General features: G+C 40.4%; 1 protein-coding gene across 1 annotated transcript in view; it reads right to left on the bottom strand.

Annotated features, from left to right (window-relative positions):
- trabd2a (TraB domain containing 2A) overlaps positions 1 to 15,569 on the bottom strand; it is a 65,865-nt gene that overhangs the window by 32,332 nt on the left and 17,964 nt on the right. The window contains exons 3-4 of the mRNA XM_067574970.1: positions 4,222 to 4,368; positions 3,269 to 3,443 (exon numbers count right to left, since the gene is read on the bottom strand). Of these exons, the coding sequence (XP_067431071.1) occupies positions 3,269 to 3,443; positions 4,222 to 4,368 (322 nt within the window). The remainder of the gene's footprint in view (positions 1 to 3,268; positions 3,444 to 4,221; positions 4,369 to 15,569) is intronic.

Here is a 15,569-nt window from a genome sequence, read left to right as displayed (position 1 = left end):
ATGTGTGTATCTGTGTGTGTGTGTGTGTGTGTGTGTGTATGTGTGTGTGTGTCCTCTGACCCCTCCAGGGATAATTAAGGACACATTTCACCCCGGTCTGTCTTGGGTATGGCTTGGGGGCTGGGGCATGTGTGTGTTTACATGTGTGCATATGTGTGTGTTCGTGCACATGTGCATGCACCCTAATGTGCCCCATCCCGTTCCTTGTACACGCCGACCCAACCTGCCCTCCGTATGTCTAAGAGTAGTGCTTCTGGGCTGATTGGACATATCACTTTCACTCACCAGCTCTCACACACACATACACACACACACACACGCACACGCACACACCTTTTTAGACCAAGCCCTTGTAAAGGCACCTCCTTAGGGACTTGTCGTGAAATGTACGCCTTGTTAGGGCTTCAGTGTGTGAGTGTGTGCATGTGTGTGTGTGTGTGTCTGCTTTTCCTCAGCTGTTTCCTGCCAGCTTAGAAACCAACAGACTGTGAAGGCCTCTCTCCCCCTTTCTTGTTTCAAAGCTTGCTGCTTTTCTGCTGCGAAAGGACCAAAGATACTTTGGCTGCAGCCATTTCTGATAATGTCATCCTAAGGAAAATCTGACTATGAAATTGATGTCACTAAAATTTGATCCTCTCTCCCCCATACATAAACCATTATGAACAAAATCTTTCCTAAGTGTGAAAGGCATACTATGCAGGATTTTCCTAAAAAAAACAATGTATAGACTATACAAAAATAATCCCTCTCAACCATCACTTATGACTCACTAGAAGTGTGTGGCAGTGTATTTATCTACAGAGACTATGCCCTCTGCCTGTACTCTCTTATTTTCTTTTTATTTTCCTGTGTTCGGGAAGTTTCTGGATGTCAACCTTTGGGCAGTGGGTATGTAGCCCCCAGCCAATAACAGCACGCAGGTGTGGTCGCGACTCGTAGCGTACCGACCAGGTTACATTGCTGTCTCCATCTCTCTCCTCTGCTCCACTCTGCTCTCTGTCTCTGTGTCATGGATGTATAAAGAGCTGCGGGTCTGTGTGACTGCTTGACTGAGGGTGCAGCTGACCTACACACACGCAGAGCAGAGAGGCCACAGCGAACAAGATGAAGCTCTGTATTCACACAAAATTCGGCAATGTGGCGACTTCCTGCAGGGTTGTGCGGATGTGTAGGTGTGTTTATTTGTACTTAAGAACATAACTGCTGTGAAACAATCAGAAAATAACATCTTATTTATCTGATTCATGGCTTCTTCTCGCCAGTGCTGCTCACTCTCTTCATTCACTCTCTAGCTCGCTTGACCACCGCTGCTCTCTCTCTCCCCTTCTGGTCGAGTCAGGGAGAAGGGGCCAACTTTGAATGTTGTGTTTACAAACATCAACCGACAAATCCTGCATAGTACACCTTTAAATTCCCTTCTCTGTAAAAATATGCACTTTGTCAAGGCTTTTATGGTTTCAGTGAATATAGATCCACTTAGTAAATTTAAAAGTTAACATATTTCAGTCTGAGGTTCTGAATTTTTGTGATGAACAACAAATTTTACTATTTTGTATCTTCTATATATATTGTATTAAATGAAGCACTCCACTTTGTAATTTTGTAGTGTAAAGTGTTTAAGTATGAGAGTATGAGTATGAGAGTAAGTCAATAAAAATATTTACAACACATTAATACAAATAAATGAATGAATGAAAAATACTGGATTTCTGTACATGTCCTTTTGTAAAATAATTTCTTACTGAATGCCTGTTTCCTGATACAGGTACTAGAAACTGCTAGAAACAAAATAAAATAAAGTTTTAGACATTTGGCAATAATTACCAAAACTACTTATTCAGAGAAATTGTAATTAACTTGCAGATGTCATTTACACATTATGCTTGTAGCATTTCCATTATTTTTTTTTTTGCACATAAACACGTTTCTGGAATGTCAATTTGTAGTGTTATGGTTGATGATTTTCTTTTGGTTTTGTATGCATGTTGGTGTCTGAGATGGAAAGTTGTTTGGCATGACAGTGATATAAAAAAATGAGCATTTCACTTTATCTAGACCAAAAACCTGCCTGTGTAAATGATTACAATACGGCCTCTTCTTCTTTATTAAGTGTGAACAATGCTTTGAATGAACAACCAGAGGCCAAACAAACTCCAACAGGACAAAGGCTGTCTACTTTAGATATACATCGCCCAGCCAAGAAACATGAATACATACACAGAGGCATCCATGGTTAAGTGTTTGTTGACGGATCTTCTCTGCTGATCTTTTCTCCTTATCCTCCCTGTTTTAAATCATGTCTCTTAATGGGGGTGGGGGCTGGGGGTGCTGTTACTTATGAGGTTGCCGCATAGTTACAGAGGAATTCAAAGTATTAAACTGACATATCTAAAACTGTGAAGGAATTCAAACAGGCCATGTGCCAGTTTCTGGTCGGTCCTGAACTGATAAAGGGATGTTTTATTGAGCATCCGCTTTAGAGAGAGACTCAACACAACTCTGTTTTATTTGGGCCCTAAACTGATAAAGACCATCAGCTGTAGATCAGTGGTTTAGTCTGCTAGGCCACTTATCAGTTGCAGACCTGGATTTCAACACCAGGTTACCTGGATTCAGTGCAATCTATATTACAGTCCTGACCTAACAGCAGCTTCATAACAGCTACATGTAAACTTCCTAAATTTATATATCTGAAAGGATCTGTACAGACTTGCAGATTAGAAAGAGGAAGCTAATCAGTGAGTTGCACTTCTCTGTTCAGCTGGGATTTCTATCCCCACTTTCTTAAGTTGTCTTTGTTTTCACTCTCTCTACATGAGTTTGTTAAGCTGCACAGACTTCTTTGCTGAAGTGCTCTGCTAACAAAGAGAGGAATTTAATTCATTTTGTTGTACGGATAAAAGTAATTTGAGTAATCTGAGTGAGCAGAGAGTAGTAAAGACCTAAATGTTATTTTGTCTGACATTTTATCATGAAACACTAGCAACTGTGGAGTTGATGCTTAAGTGTCACAGACACATTAAATTGAAAATTGGGAAATCTGAGTATATTTTTGACTGAATTTTGACCTGGTGTAGCAGTAGGCAAAAAATGTTATAGTTTGCACATGACGGGTAGCTGAAAGGCTATAAAAAGAAGGGAAGACACAACATATTGACACCAGCAAAGTTAACCAACACCAACTTTGCAAATGGACAGATAAATTATATCCTTTTATTCCATACCTTCTTTATTGATTAATCGTTTATACCAATCAGAGAACACCAACCTGCTCCAAAGGCGAAGAAGAAGCTCTTATCAGGGTGTTCTTCTAGCAGGGCCTTGACCCTCTTGCCCATCCTTTCATTCCTCTTGTAGATCAGTTCCTGTCGGAAGTAGCTGTCTATTTCCTGGGCGGTCACCTGCTCACTGGGTGGCAATGTCACATTATTGAAGTTCGGGACCTAGAGTTGAAAAGGTGACGGTCGAGCCACAAAAGGTGTTGAGGAGAAAAGGTAGGGGAGATTACATCTGATTTGTCTTTTGAAAAGCTTTCATTTGGGTTGTACAAAAAAACCCCATAAATTCTAACTACTCAAAATTTGCACAAATTTAATGCAATGCAATTTAATGCAATTTTATGCAAATTACAGTGAAACACATTTTAAAAATGTCAAAAGACGAAATGTTTGGACTGATGCAGGTTCCCAGGGATTGCTAGGCAGAAAAATATCAAGAGGCAGATATGGGAAGCAAAGAGCTTGAGAAGGTAGATGCAAGTAAGAGAGATGGACATAGAAGGAAGAATTTAGAGGGAAGAGAGAACCTTGGGTAGAGAAAATGGAGGTATAGGGTGTATTAGGGCACTGAGATTAATAGAACCCCAAACTGGGGAAAACAGGCAAATGATGAAGAAGAAATGAGCAGAGGGAAAACAAAAGAGCCAAATTGGGAATGGTATAAAGCACTTAGGGGGTGGGGGGGTAGGTGGGGGATGGAAGGTCCGTCAGAGGGGTAAGGGTGAACGTAAAGGGTCAAGGGTCGTGTCACTGGGACACTCCAAAAGGTCAAGGGGTCAAAATGACTCTTGGCTTATTAACTAGTAGGAAAGTAGTTTAAGTCTACTGCTACGTAAGATAAGATAAGATAAGATAAGATAAGATAAGACAGGATAAGATAAGACAAGACAAGACAAGACAAGACAAGACAAGACAAGACCATCAGACATTTGGAGGGACTGACCTGTGAGGTGTCATGATTGAAGATGATGGAGTTGAGATCTCCACAGTTGTAGTGCCTGATGAGGTCTTCAGTTGTGTATGGGACCTGTAGGCTTCCTGCCCTTAAAGACTCCTGCTGTAATAACGTCTGGTTCAGGGCAAAGATCACCTGGAATGAAAAAATGACGACCCATTATTGACCAGTTTTTTACCCTGATGGAACACTCATATGCTCTCTGGCCACCTAAACATCATACTCATACTGATTCAACAAGTGTTTGCTCATGATTACACATTCAGATCTACATTTGTCACTACTTAAAACTGTAAAATATGAACATGTTCACTCAATTTCAAGGAAGTTATGTTGCTCATATTTCCAGGTCTGATGAGAAGTTATAAATGAAGGCTGTGACATTAAGTGACAGCAAACAAGAATGTGGGTGGATAAAAATAGGCTGCAGCACCAGAAGTAGTGGAAAGTTGAGTCATCAATTAGCTTAAAGCCACAGTGGTGCTTTGAGCTAAATGCTAACCTCAGCATGCTAACTTGCTCACAATGACAATGCTTGCATGCTGATGTTTAGCGGGTATAATGTATACCAAGTTCAGCATCTTGACAAATATTAGCGTACTAACAACACTAAACACAAACCACAGCTGAGGCTGATGGGAATGTCATTAGTTTCATTGGCTTCCCTGAGGGGACCATGGACGTCTGCAACAAATTTCATGGTAATCCATTCAATAGTCAACACATATCGCTCAAAACCACAAATATGAGCCTCATGTTGGCGCTGCATGAAAAGTCTGGAGATAATCAAAGTCATTGGGATACATCGTCTGGGAACCATGAATATCAGCGCCAGATCTTGCCAATCCATTCAGTAGATGTGGAAATATTTAAGTGAAGTGAAATGTTTGACCTGCTGGTGGCGCTAGATGAAAAGTCTGAGGATCACAGTCATAAGGATTTATGCACTAGGAAGCATGAATGTCTGCACAAAATTTCATGGGGATCCATGACAGGGCTGTGATATTTCAGTGCCAACAACCTGAAAGATTGGCATCACCATCCCTAGAGCCATGCTGCTAGCACACAAAAACTGATACATTAGGATTAAGCAAGAATATTTAAATTGCTGGAAAATTCACACAAAGATACATCTTTGATCATTTTGATTTCATTATATCTTTTCATTACAGCTTTTTGAGAGAGAGAAACACAGATGTGATTTGGATAAAAACTCCAAAATGTAGTTAAAATGATTTAGATTTACTGAGCTAACTATTAAAGCAAAGAAGACAGTTTGAGGTTTTTCCTGCCAAAGCCTCTCGGCTGTGCTGCAGAGATTCAGCTTTTGTGCGAGCGTGAAATTGGCCAGTGTTTGGTGAGAGGGCCCTGGTGAGCCTGCCGCCTATGATCAGCACCGCGAGGACACACATATGCATACATGCACACAGAAATACACATAAACACACACACTCTGAGGGTCCTAGGGTCTGCGCACACACTGAGACTAAGACATGCACACATGGAAACACTGCCACTCACCTCTCAGCACATGACACAAACACATGCACACCTCACACTCTGCAAAAAGTTTGTATGGTTTATTTGTTTCTCAGCAGGACCAATCCATCGAAGTGAAGATGTGTTTTGTCAGCTGTGGAACTATGTAAATCTGCCTAAAGTATGTCTGCATGTTTTAACAATTCAGTGTGCATCTGTGTGCGCATTTGTCTATGTGTGTGTGTGTTCACTCGTACTCCCTTCTAGGTCTTGTGTCAAATTAATTCTTTATTGATATGCATACCCGTACGCCAATCAGGCCAACCCAAGCGGCTGTTTTCATGTTCTGTTTTCTAAGGTGCTCTGATGACACTTTTCCCTCTCGGCTGGCCCATTGTGGGAGCCTCGGTATAGCAGAGGAGAGGAGGAGAGGAGGGCAGCGTGGAGCAGATGCCTTCTTGTCAGGGGACAAAGAACCCCTCCGTCACCCTCTCTTCTCCTCTCCTTTGCGCTCTCTCCAGCTTTCATCGGCCGCGCATCAAAGTGGCGCTCTGCATATGAAAAGGGCCCCGTCTTTATGCCACGCAAATTAGCCTATCGCCGCCCCTCCCCGACTCATTTCACAAAAACACCCTCACATCTGTGCCACGTCCGTGAAGGAAGGCCCTCATCTGCAGGGTCTCCCCTTTTTCTCAGCTCTCTCTTCTCCTCTTTCTCCGCTCGCCGTGCCTTTCAGCCCCTTAAATTATGGCTGTGAAGGGAGAAGGAGGGAGAAGAGGAGGGGGGGGGAGAGGGGAGGATCAGTCATAGCCAGATAAAAAGAAAGAGAGTTTTTAAAAAAGGGGGGAGGTTTAGGGGAGGAAAGAGATAGACAGGAGGAAAACACAAACGAGAAAGTGAGGAAAGATACAGAAAACAGAAGCAGAGGGAAGAAGTGGAAGAAAGAAAACCTTAACGAATGATTTCTTTCTCTTTGCTGTGATCCTCCTCTTCTGTTAGTGCACTGTGGGTCAGTGGGTGCATTTTCCCACTCGGCTCCTTTCATCAGGTCCCCCTGTTTCTTCTTCTCCTCCACTGCTGCCCCCTATCCCGCCCCCTCCAGCATGCACACACAGACACGCAGACACACCCCTTGCTGATATCAAAGCAAGCTGAGCCAATGAAAGTCAATAATTGTCCTTTGTCATGGAAATGTTCCCTCTTGTTGAGATGGAGTGGGGTGGGTGTGTGCATCCAGAGCAAATATCATCACACTCAGATTCCCACATGTGGAGATTTGGAGTGTTCAGCGGTCTCGGCTGAAAAAACTCTCGCTCCGGAGTGTGTTGGCTTGGCTTAGGATTTGCAAGAAAAGTGGCAAGCTTGCTTAGCGGAGCATCTTTGAGGAGTGGTTACATTAATTGCATTTATGAAATGGTGGATCGCTTTCCAACAGTCATAAAAATCATTAGTCTGTTGAGAACTGTAATTACAAGGAAAGATGGCAGTAATTTTGTTTCAAATTGAGTGGAAAAACTGCAAGCACTGGAGCCAACTGTCAACCTGCCAGCAGTGGCATCATTAGAAGTGAGAAATTTCAACCTGTTTCACACAGTTCCAGTAAAGCAGTATATACACACCCTACATAACAACCACAGTAATGCAAAAGAAAAAAATAGTGAACAGTGTGAAACAGATAATCATAACACCACAGCATCTGGGAAGTATGTGTTAAAGTATAATTTTGGGAGCCACCACTAAAGACTTTATTAACTGGCTAATGTCAGGATTGAATTATGCAATATGTTTGTCTTTCAAGGTGGTCACTGTGTTAGATTAGGTGATAATTGAGGCATAAATTCTTGCCATGACTTGGCTGAGAGATATAGGAGAAACACACGTTTACCCAATCACTGCTTGCTGTCTTTCACAACCTGCAGGAGATACATAGGTGATCGAGAAGAAGGCAGCACTAATAACGTCATTCCTCTTTCACTTTGCAATGTTTACAGTTGTTTGCATGAAAGTGTTCTGTGCTCTCTTGTGCTTTCAGTGTCACAGAACACTTTGTAGGAGCTGTCAAACATGCTAGTCTTTTGATCAGGACATCGTGAGGCATCTGTTGTCTCCCACTATGACAAACTTCACAGGATGAAACAAGCAACCGTCACATCTGACAATCTTTTTCGTTCCCGACGCCCCTCGTCTGTCAGGTCGGACCTTTATTGTGTAGTCTGATCCCGGCATAACAGGGATGAATTTTTTTTTAACTATTCATGTTTGAGTTCAAATTCATTCAAATTACTTTGCTTTAAATCTGACAGCTCCAGTGAGGAGAAAGAGCACTTTCAACAGCAGGACATGATGACAGCACAACAGCTAGCAGCTTGCAGTGCTATACTTCAATTTCAATTCGGTGTATTTCAACCTTAACACTGCCACCATAATCATCATAAACATAACAAGTAAAGATAAGATAACCTGAGGTATTTAAGCAACAGTGTGTCATTAACACATTTGTTCTGTATATAAATGTATAGTGTGAACTACAGCTGTTAAACTCTATGTGAGGTCCTGTCACACTGAATCTGGTGTAATGTGAACAGCATGTAAACACCATGATAAACTCCTTGTATGGCAAAGCCTCTGGCTAATTGAAGTTATTCTGATTTCAAATGCTGGCACTGGATAGTTCAATAACTCAATCTCCAATTCAGTTTTAATAACAAGCTAAAGAGCAGCATGTGTGTGCCTGCATGCAATGACTATTCTGCTTATGTGTGTTTTCTTCATTGTTTTTTTTTCTGACTGATTGTGTGTGTGAGCAGAAAAGCATGTCTCTGGGTTGAAACAAGTGTTTCAAAAGTAGCTTGTCCACAATGTTGACAAACCATGTGCTCAGAGACACACAGCCACACACACACACACACTGCCCCCCCCCCTACACACACCACACACACACACACACACATACACACACGCACACAGCACTTGCAGCCAACTGAATGAGCCTTGGCCATCTCCCAAGTACAAATAAAGACTTCCAACAGCTCCTCTGTTTCCTCCTGACTCTGTGATGTTATCAGAGTAATACTCTCTCTCATACACACACACACACATAAACACAGAGAGAGAGAGAGAGAGAGAGAGAGAGAGAGGCAAGAGACAGAGAGGAGAATAATCTATGATTTTTAACCAGAAATGAGTGGAGAAAGAAACAAGAGAGTCGAATCAATAGAAACACGGAAGAGAAATGGACTGTCAGTGCCGACGCTATCGGTGGAATCTCAAGAGGAGGAGAAGAGAGATGAAGGCAGACAGAAATAGACAGAGATAGAGATTCTGAGTTACTTTTGAGTGATGTTATCAGTGAAATGTTAGTTGGTCCTATCAGGAGCGCAAAAGCACAGCCCCGATTTTACAGAGCAGTGACTCTGAGAATTCTTTATCAGAAGTGTCGTCCTCAGGTAATCCTACGTTTACACACCGACACCTGGTCATCTGACTGCATTGTTTTCTTTTACAGTAACAGTAACCTGTCCTTAGTTTTATCTTCCAGGAAAGGTGAGGCAAAGTTTTCACATAAAGGGAGCAGATACAGATACACACCTGATTTAGTTTAAGACTTTAGGCTGACTATAACAAACACGGGATCCAGTAAATATTGAATGAGTGCACAAAAATGTAATGAATTCAAAAAGAGGCTTTTACATAGCTTTTTCTCAGAGGCCAATAAAAGTCAACTCTCTTCCTCGTCAATGTTTGACTTCAAAAGGTATCACTTTCACTTGTTTCCTATTCAGCAGCTTTGGCTGTGTCCACACATACCCATAGAAATTTGAAAACAGAATTTCACGCACCATTTTCCTACAGTTTGCCATTCACCCTGAGATTATAAACCACTGCAAAATGCTTTAATTTCTTCATCCTTTTCCTTCTCTTTTAGTTGTATGTTTTACTGACACCATCTGGTATGGATTGTGGTAGGATGAATAGATGTTTTTGACAGATGTGGTTAATAGCATACGCTCCAGTTGGTCAGACAAGTAGGTATAAGATGGTAATTTTATTGAGACCATTAATGCTAAACCCGCTAGCGAAGGCTAATGGTAATTTCTGGTTTACTGCATTGAGACCCTCAATCGAATTTGTGTTCTTCTATTTCTTAACTGAATATTTCACTGAAAACTGAAGGACAGCCGCCGTAATCAGCTTGGATTTGCAGTCATTAAAATGAATTAAAACAGCAGCCCTTCTCAAACATTTCCAGCGGAATGATGCACTTCTCCATCATTTAACTGTATATTCACTTTGTTCCAAATAATTTTCACTTCGCCAGTAAATCATTATGTGCTATATGTGCTATTTCTAAGCAGCAGCTACCACGGCTTGAGGCCGAGGCCAATGCGCAGGTACCTTAAAGTGCAATGCCACAGATGGCCACTAGACGGTGGCTCCAAAAAATCCCTGGCGCCAATTGACTCCATTCAAAAAGCATAAACTTCCCTCTGGAAATACTAACTCAATCACTTTTCTTTATAGTCATTATCAGTCATTATGGTCTCAATCGTTAAATTCAGTCCCTCTAGAAAGTGCGCTAGTGGTCATTTTGGAAATCATTGTTCTGTTAATAAGATTTGAAGATTTGGACACTATTTTTGTTCTGAGTTAACATTGGATCCATTGGAACTGCTGTGAATCCAAGCTGCCAACAGAAGCCATACCCGCAAAGAAGTAAGCTCCAAAATTTTATGAGCCACCTTTGAAACCTGCAGCTGGTGGGTATTTGAAATTCAAAAAACATTTCTGGTTTAATACTCTCTTAATATAACTGAAGCAGAAGAACCTTGGCTTTTTTGGCTCTTAGTTGTTTATCTTCAGTGAGCATTTTTTTTCCACACTGCAATGCAGGAATTTTACTTTTGGTGATAAAAAATGCTGCTAATTGTTGACATTTTTCCTTTATTTTAAATACATTTGTAAAGAAATGACCTGAGTGTCTAATGGGTGTACAAAAACGTATGCTAAAAGTAGTTTCATTCAGCAGGTATTCACTGACACTCCCCATTCACATGGACACACACACATAAATCTTTCACCACTGCACAAGTGAGCTTTCACTTTCTGGCTGAAAACCCACCATTTAAACACAGACACACACACACCTGTCAGTTTGAGTTATCTGTATTGTTTCTACACTTTGTCCCTCTATCCTGCCTCATCTAACTCTTTTTTTTTTTCCTCCCCCGTCTCCCCCTTTTCGCTCCTCCGTTCCCTCCTTCCAACTCCCTGAGCGGATTTTCTTTTACTTTCCTCCCCCTTTTGCCTAAACCTCCACTCTCACTCTCTCCTATCATTCATCCCTCCCTTCCTCTCCCCTTTGATCCTGTACATTCCCTCCCTCCCTCTCCTCCGATCCCTCCTTCCATCCATCTCTCCCTCCCTTTCTCCCTCTCTCCTTTGATCCTATACATCCCCTCTATCAGCCAGGTCTTTTAAGATTTGACCCCTGCATTCCTCGGGTCACTAATGACCTCCTCGCTGCGTGTGTGTGTTTTTCGTGCATGTAAGTGTGTATACACCTGTACAAGATTAGGCCTTTTCTCTGTGTGTCTGTATGTACATGTATGCGTCCTTCCATACATACGTGAGCATATGTGTGTGTGTGTGTGTGTGTGTTTAAATGCTTCATCATCGTGGATTACTGCTGCCTCTGCAGAGCTCAAAGTGGACCTTTGAAGATAGCTTTATTAATTTTCCAATATGAGACAAAAGAAAAGGAAATACGGGGCCTAGATTTCATACACGGGAAAGAAACAGAAAGAGAGAAAAAGAAATAAAGAAAGAGGGTGATTTCCTCGCCAAGTCACACAGAGAAAAATCCCCATGACTACATCGTTGAATATAATGATGACCAAAAATTGTTTTTCCCTCCTCTTTTTGAAAAAGAAAATCCATCCTCTGATATAATTGATACAGTATATCCTATTCCTTTTGATCTTGAACAGTTCAATCAATGAATGTTGACATGAACAAATCTCTCGCAGAGCCAGACAGCTGAAGTCTGTGTGCATACAGAGAGTTTCTTTTTCTTCAAAATGAGCATGAAAAAAATGGTTTTCATTAGACAGGAAATATTTAAATTAGGGTTTATTCTGAAACAGACATGGCACTGATGTAGAGCTGCAACTAATTTTATTATTTCCATTGATTACTCAGCCGACTACTTTTCCTATTATTCAGATTATTCAATTAGTCTTTTCATCTATAAAATGTCAGAGGACAGTATTACCACATCCCAGAGCTCACGGTAATGTCCCAGAATTGCTTTTTTGACCGTTAAAAACCTAAAGATAATCAACTTGCAATGATAAATAAGAGAAAAGTAACACATCCTCTCATTTAAGCTAAAACCAGTGAATGTTTGGCATTTTTCACTTGATAAATGACTTTTAAAAGGCCAATTTATCCCTCATGATCCAATCAAACTGCTCATTATGTATCAGCTAATCTTCTTTTTCAGCAGGAAATTAATCGGTAACAATTGTGATAATCAATTTATCATTTAAGTAATATTTCAAGCAAAAACACCGACATTTGATGGTTCTGGGTTCTTAGAATTGAGAATTTTCTGCTTTTCTTGGTCTTTAAATGTTTTGAGGTTTTGGACTGTTCTGGACAAAACAAAACATTGGATGATGTCACTTTGTGCTCTAGGATGTTGCGATTGTCATTCCTTATTGTTTTCTGATGTTTTATAGACGAAACGATTAATCGATGAATTGAGAAAATAATCAACAGATTAATTAATAATGAAATTAATCATTATTTTCAACCCTAATCTGATGTCAATCTATGGGTATTTTACATTTCACCTGCTGTAGGACAAATTTCCCTTTTGGAGACCATGAAGTCAAAGTTAAAAGATTATTTAATTACCAGATTTGTTATCAACTAATGGATTAATCAGCTTATAGTCAGCGCTACACTGATTTTGTTTTCTTTGTAAAAAATCACGCTCAGTGTCCTTGCTGTAGAGTGTGACCCCCTTTCTCTTAAATGAAAGTGAACATTTGATCAACGTAGATCACACTGACTGCTCTGAGCCCGGCGGCAAACACACAAACCACATTTATATGAAGCCGTGAATACAGTTCTGCTACTTTGTTTCTGTGTGTTCTCTCTCTTCATCTCTGTCCAAAACCTCTCTCTCCTCTCCCACCCCTTCTCTCTCTCTCTCTCTCTCTCTCTCTCTCTCTCTCTCTCTCTCTCTCTCTCTCTCTCTCTCTCTCTCTCTCTCTCTCTTGCCCTGTAAAAACATTCTTGCGGGGTGCATTTACCTTGGTGCCCGGACGCAGCCAAATATTTAGGCTGTCAAAGGGAATCAGCCTCAAACCAAATGGCTGGAGGTCTGTGTTAGTGTGTGTATGTGTGTGTGCGGGTGTGTGTGTGTGTGTGTATTAATGTGTGTGCGTACTGGGGATTGTGGTGATTGAAATGTCAACTTCTCAAACCCCCCACTCTATCCTGCCTCACTACACCCTGAACAAGCTGTACATGAGTCCCAACCAACACACCCTTGTTAAAAAGACACACACACGCACGCACACACACCAAATGTTCACACCATTACTGATGACAAATGAATGAAAATTGAAAGAAATAATCCATAAAATAAAGGGTCAGATATAGTCTATGAATAGTCAGTTCACAAAAAAATGAACTGCCAACAAACCTGATAATTGATTAATCATCATTAATCTAGCAAAAATGACAAATTTCCAGCTTCTCTAATGTGATGATTTGTTGTTTTTCTTGGCTTTATATAATTGTAAATTGAATGTCTGTAGTTTTAGATTGTTGGTCAGACAAAACAAGCAACTTGAAGATGCCACCTTGGGCTCGGGGTTTGTTTTCTGACATTTTATAGACTAATTCATTGATTAAAGAAAAGTAATTGACAGATTAATCATTAATTGCAGCTCTAATCATGATGTGGTCAACTTTTAACTTCATATTATAGTTTGACCTTGTGTGTGTAGGACTGCAACTAACAATTATTTTCATTATTGACTGATCTGCTAATGACGTTCTTCATTAATTAATTAATCATTTGGTCTATACAATGTCAGAAAATAATGAAAAAATGACAAAAGTGACAGCTTCAGATGTTTTGTTGTGTCTGTACAACAGTCCAAAACCCAAAAAGCATGAAATTATCACATTTGAGAAGCTGAAAACAGCATATTTTTTTTTGCATTTTTGCTAAATTAAGAAAAAGGCTAAATGATCTTTATAAGTATGCAAACAATTGGGAACACACACACAGTGGTGGCACCTGTCATTCACAGACTTTCCCTGCCTTTGTTTTTCTACCTATCATTCTTCCTTTCTCTCTCTTGCACACACACACACGCTCATACAAAACCCCACACAGCAGCCAGCCAGCCAGCCCATCAGTCCACTCAGAAACAACACGAGGGTCTTGAAAACACAGCGAGCCACCAGGAAAACAGCCATCAATCTCTTCGACTGTCTGTTGACTGAAGGAACGCTGTTAATCTTCAGGACAGCACGAGTCAAAAACAACACCGCCCAGCTGTTTCATGCCGGTACTCAAACCGATACAGCTGCGAGCACTCGCATTGTGTGTGTGTGTTATCATGCAAACAGGGGAGAAAATTGTATCAAGATTTGCCAAATTTGCACATGGAAAAAAGCAGCCACGTTGCAACCAAAACAAACGGCTTCAATCTCAGTAGTGTGCACCACGCTGAGATCGAAGTGTTCACACCGCTTCACTGTAAGACACCAAAAGATCACCTGAAAACTGGTTTTGAGTGTCACTATTAGTTAATGGAGCAGATAAATCTCTGTACCAGTATCATCTTACTGTATGTTTACCTCTTCTCTCAGTTTATTGACACATCAGTTTCTATTATAACTCTCTTTCTCACACACGCTTCCAAACACATAAAAATAAAATAAAGTATTTTGAGGCCGTATTTCAGTCCCTCAGTTGCCAGTATCAGGCAATAAAACATGTATTCATCTCTTGAACTCTTTTAGTAGGCTTCATATTTCAGGAGAGGGCAAAGCAGAGACACACACATGTATACACGTAACTTCTGGTGTGAGGTCAGACAGTTTGACCTCTCCACCTCTTCAAGATTTTAAAGGTCACTAATGGATTTCCTACACTGACTGCTTCATTACTAAGGTCACATAAACAGCATTGCTAAAACCCTTACGCTCATTTTAAATATTGTAAAGGACAAAAAACTTACAGTAGTATAATGCTGTGATTCTTCCTGTTATGATAATGATCAGGATGAGGTAAATGCATAATATTTTTTTTGTTTTACTCGATGAGTTGTTAGGGGGTTTTTTTTCCAACGTTTTTTCCAAAACAATACGAAACATTGTTGGTGCATGCATATAAGTGTCTTCTGATCTGACAGCTGTTCCAAAAATAAATCTGTTTACTGATTTTAAACAGCTATTGTTAAGATTTGGTTATATTTAGGCACAATTATGACTTGGTTATGGTTGGGAAAATATTGTGGTTTGAGTTAAAATTACTTCTTTGTTAAGGTTATGGTTAGGATTAAGACCGTGGTTTCGGTCAAAAGTATCCCACATTGACTTTCGGTAAGAAATGAGAAATTAACAGAACTAGAACTGGAGGGGGTTTTGCTGTTTTGGGGTATTTGCTGAAATGACTGATACACTCATTTTTCTTGAGAGGACAGTCTCTATTTTCCCAAATCAGCAGTTTGTTACTTTTATGTAGCTTTAATTTTATTTAGCTGGAGAAAAATATTTGCTACAATTGTCCAGAGCAGCAATACAAAAGACACAAAGCCCTGCAAACAGTT

Source organism: Thunnus thynnus, chromosome 19 (assembly GCF_963924715.1).
Source record: "Thunnus thynnus chromosome 19, fThuThy2.1, whole genome shotgun sequence".
Classification (NCBI taxonomy): Eukaryota; Metazoa; Chordata; class Actinopteri; order Scombriformes; family Scombridae; genus Thunnus; species Thunnus thynnus.
The sequence above is the reverse complement of the archived record's forward strand: the minus strand, read 5'-3'. Positions and strand labels throughout refer to the sequence as shown.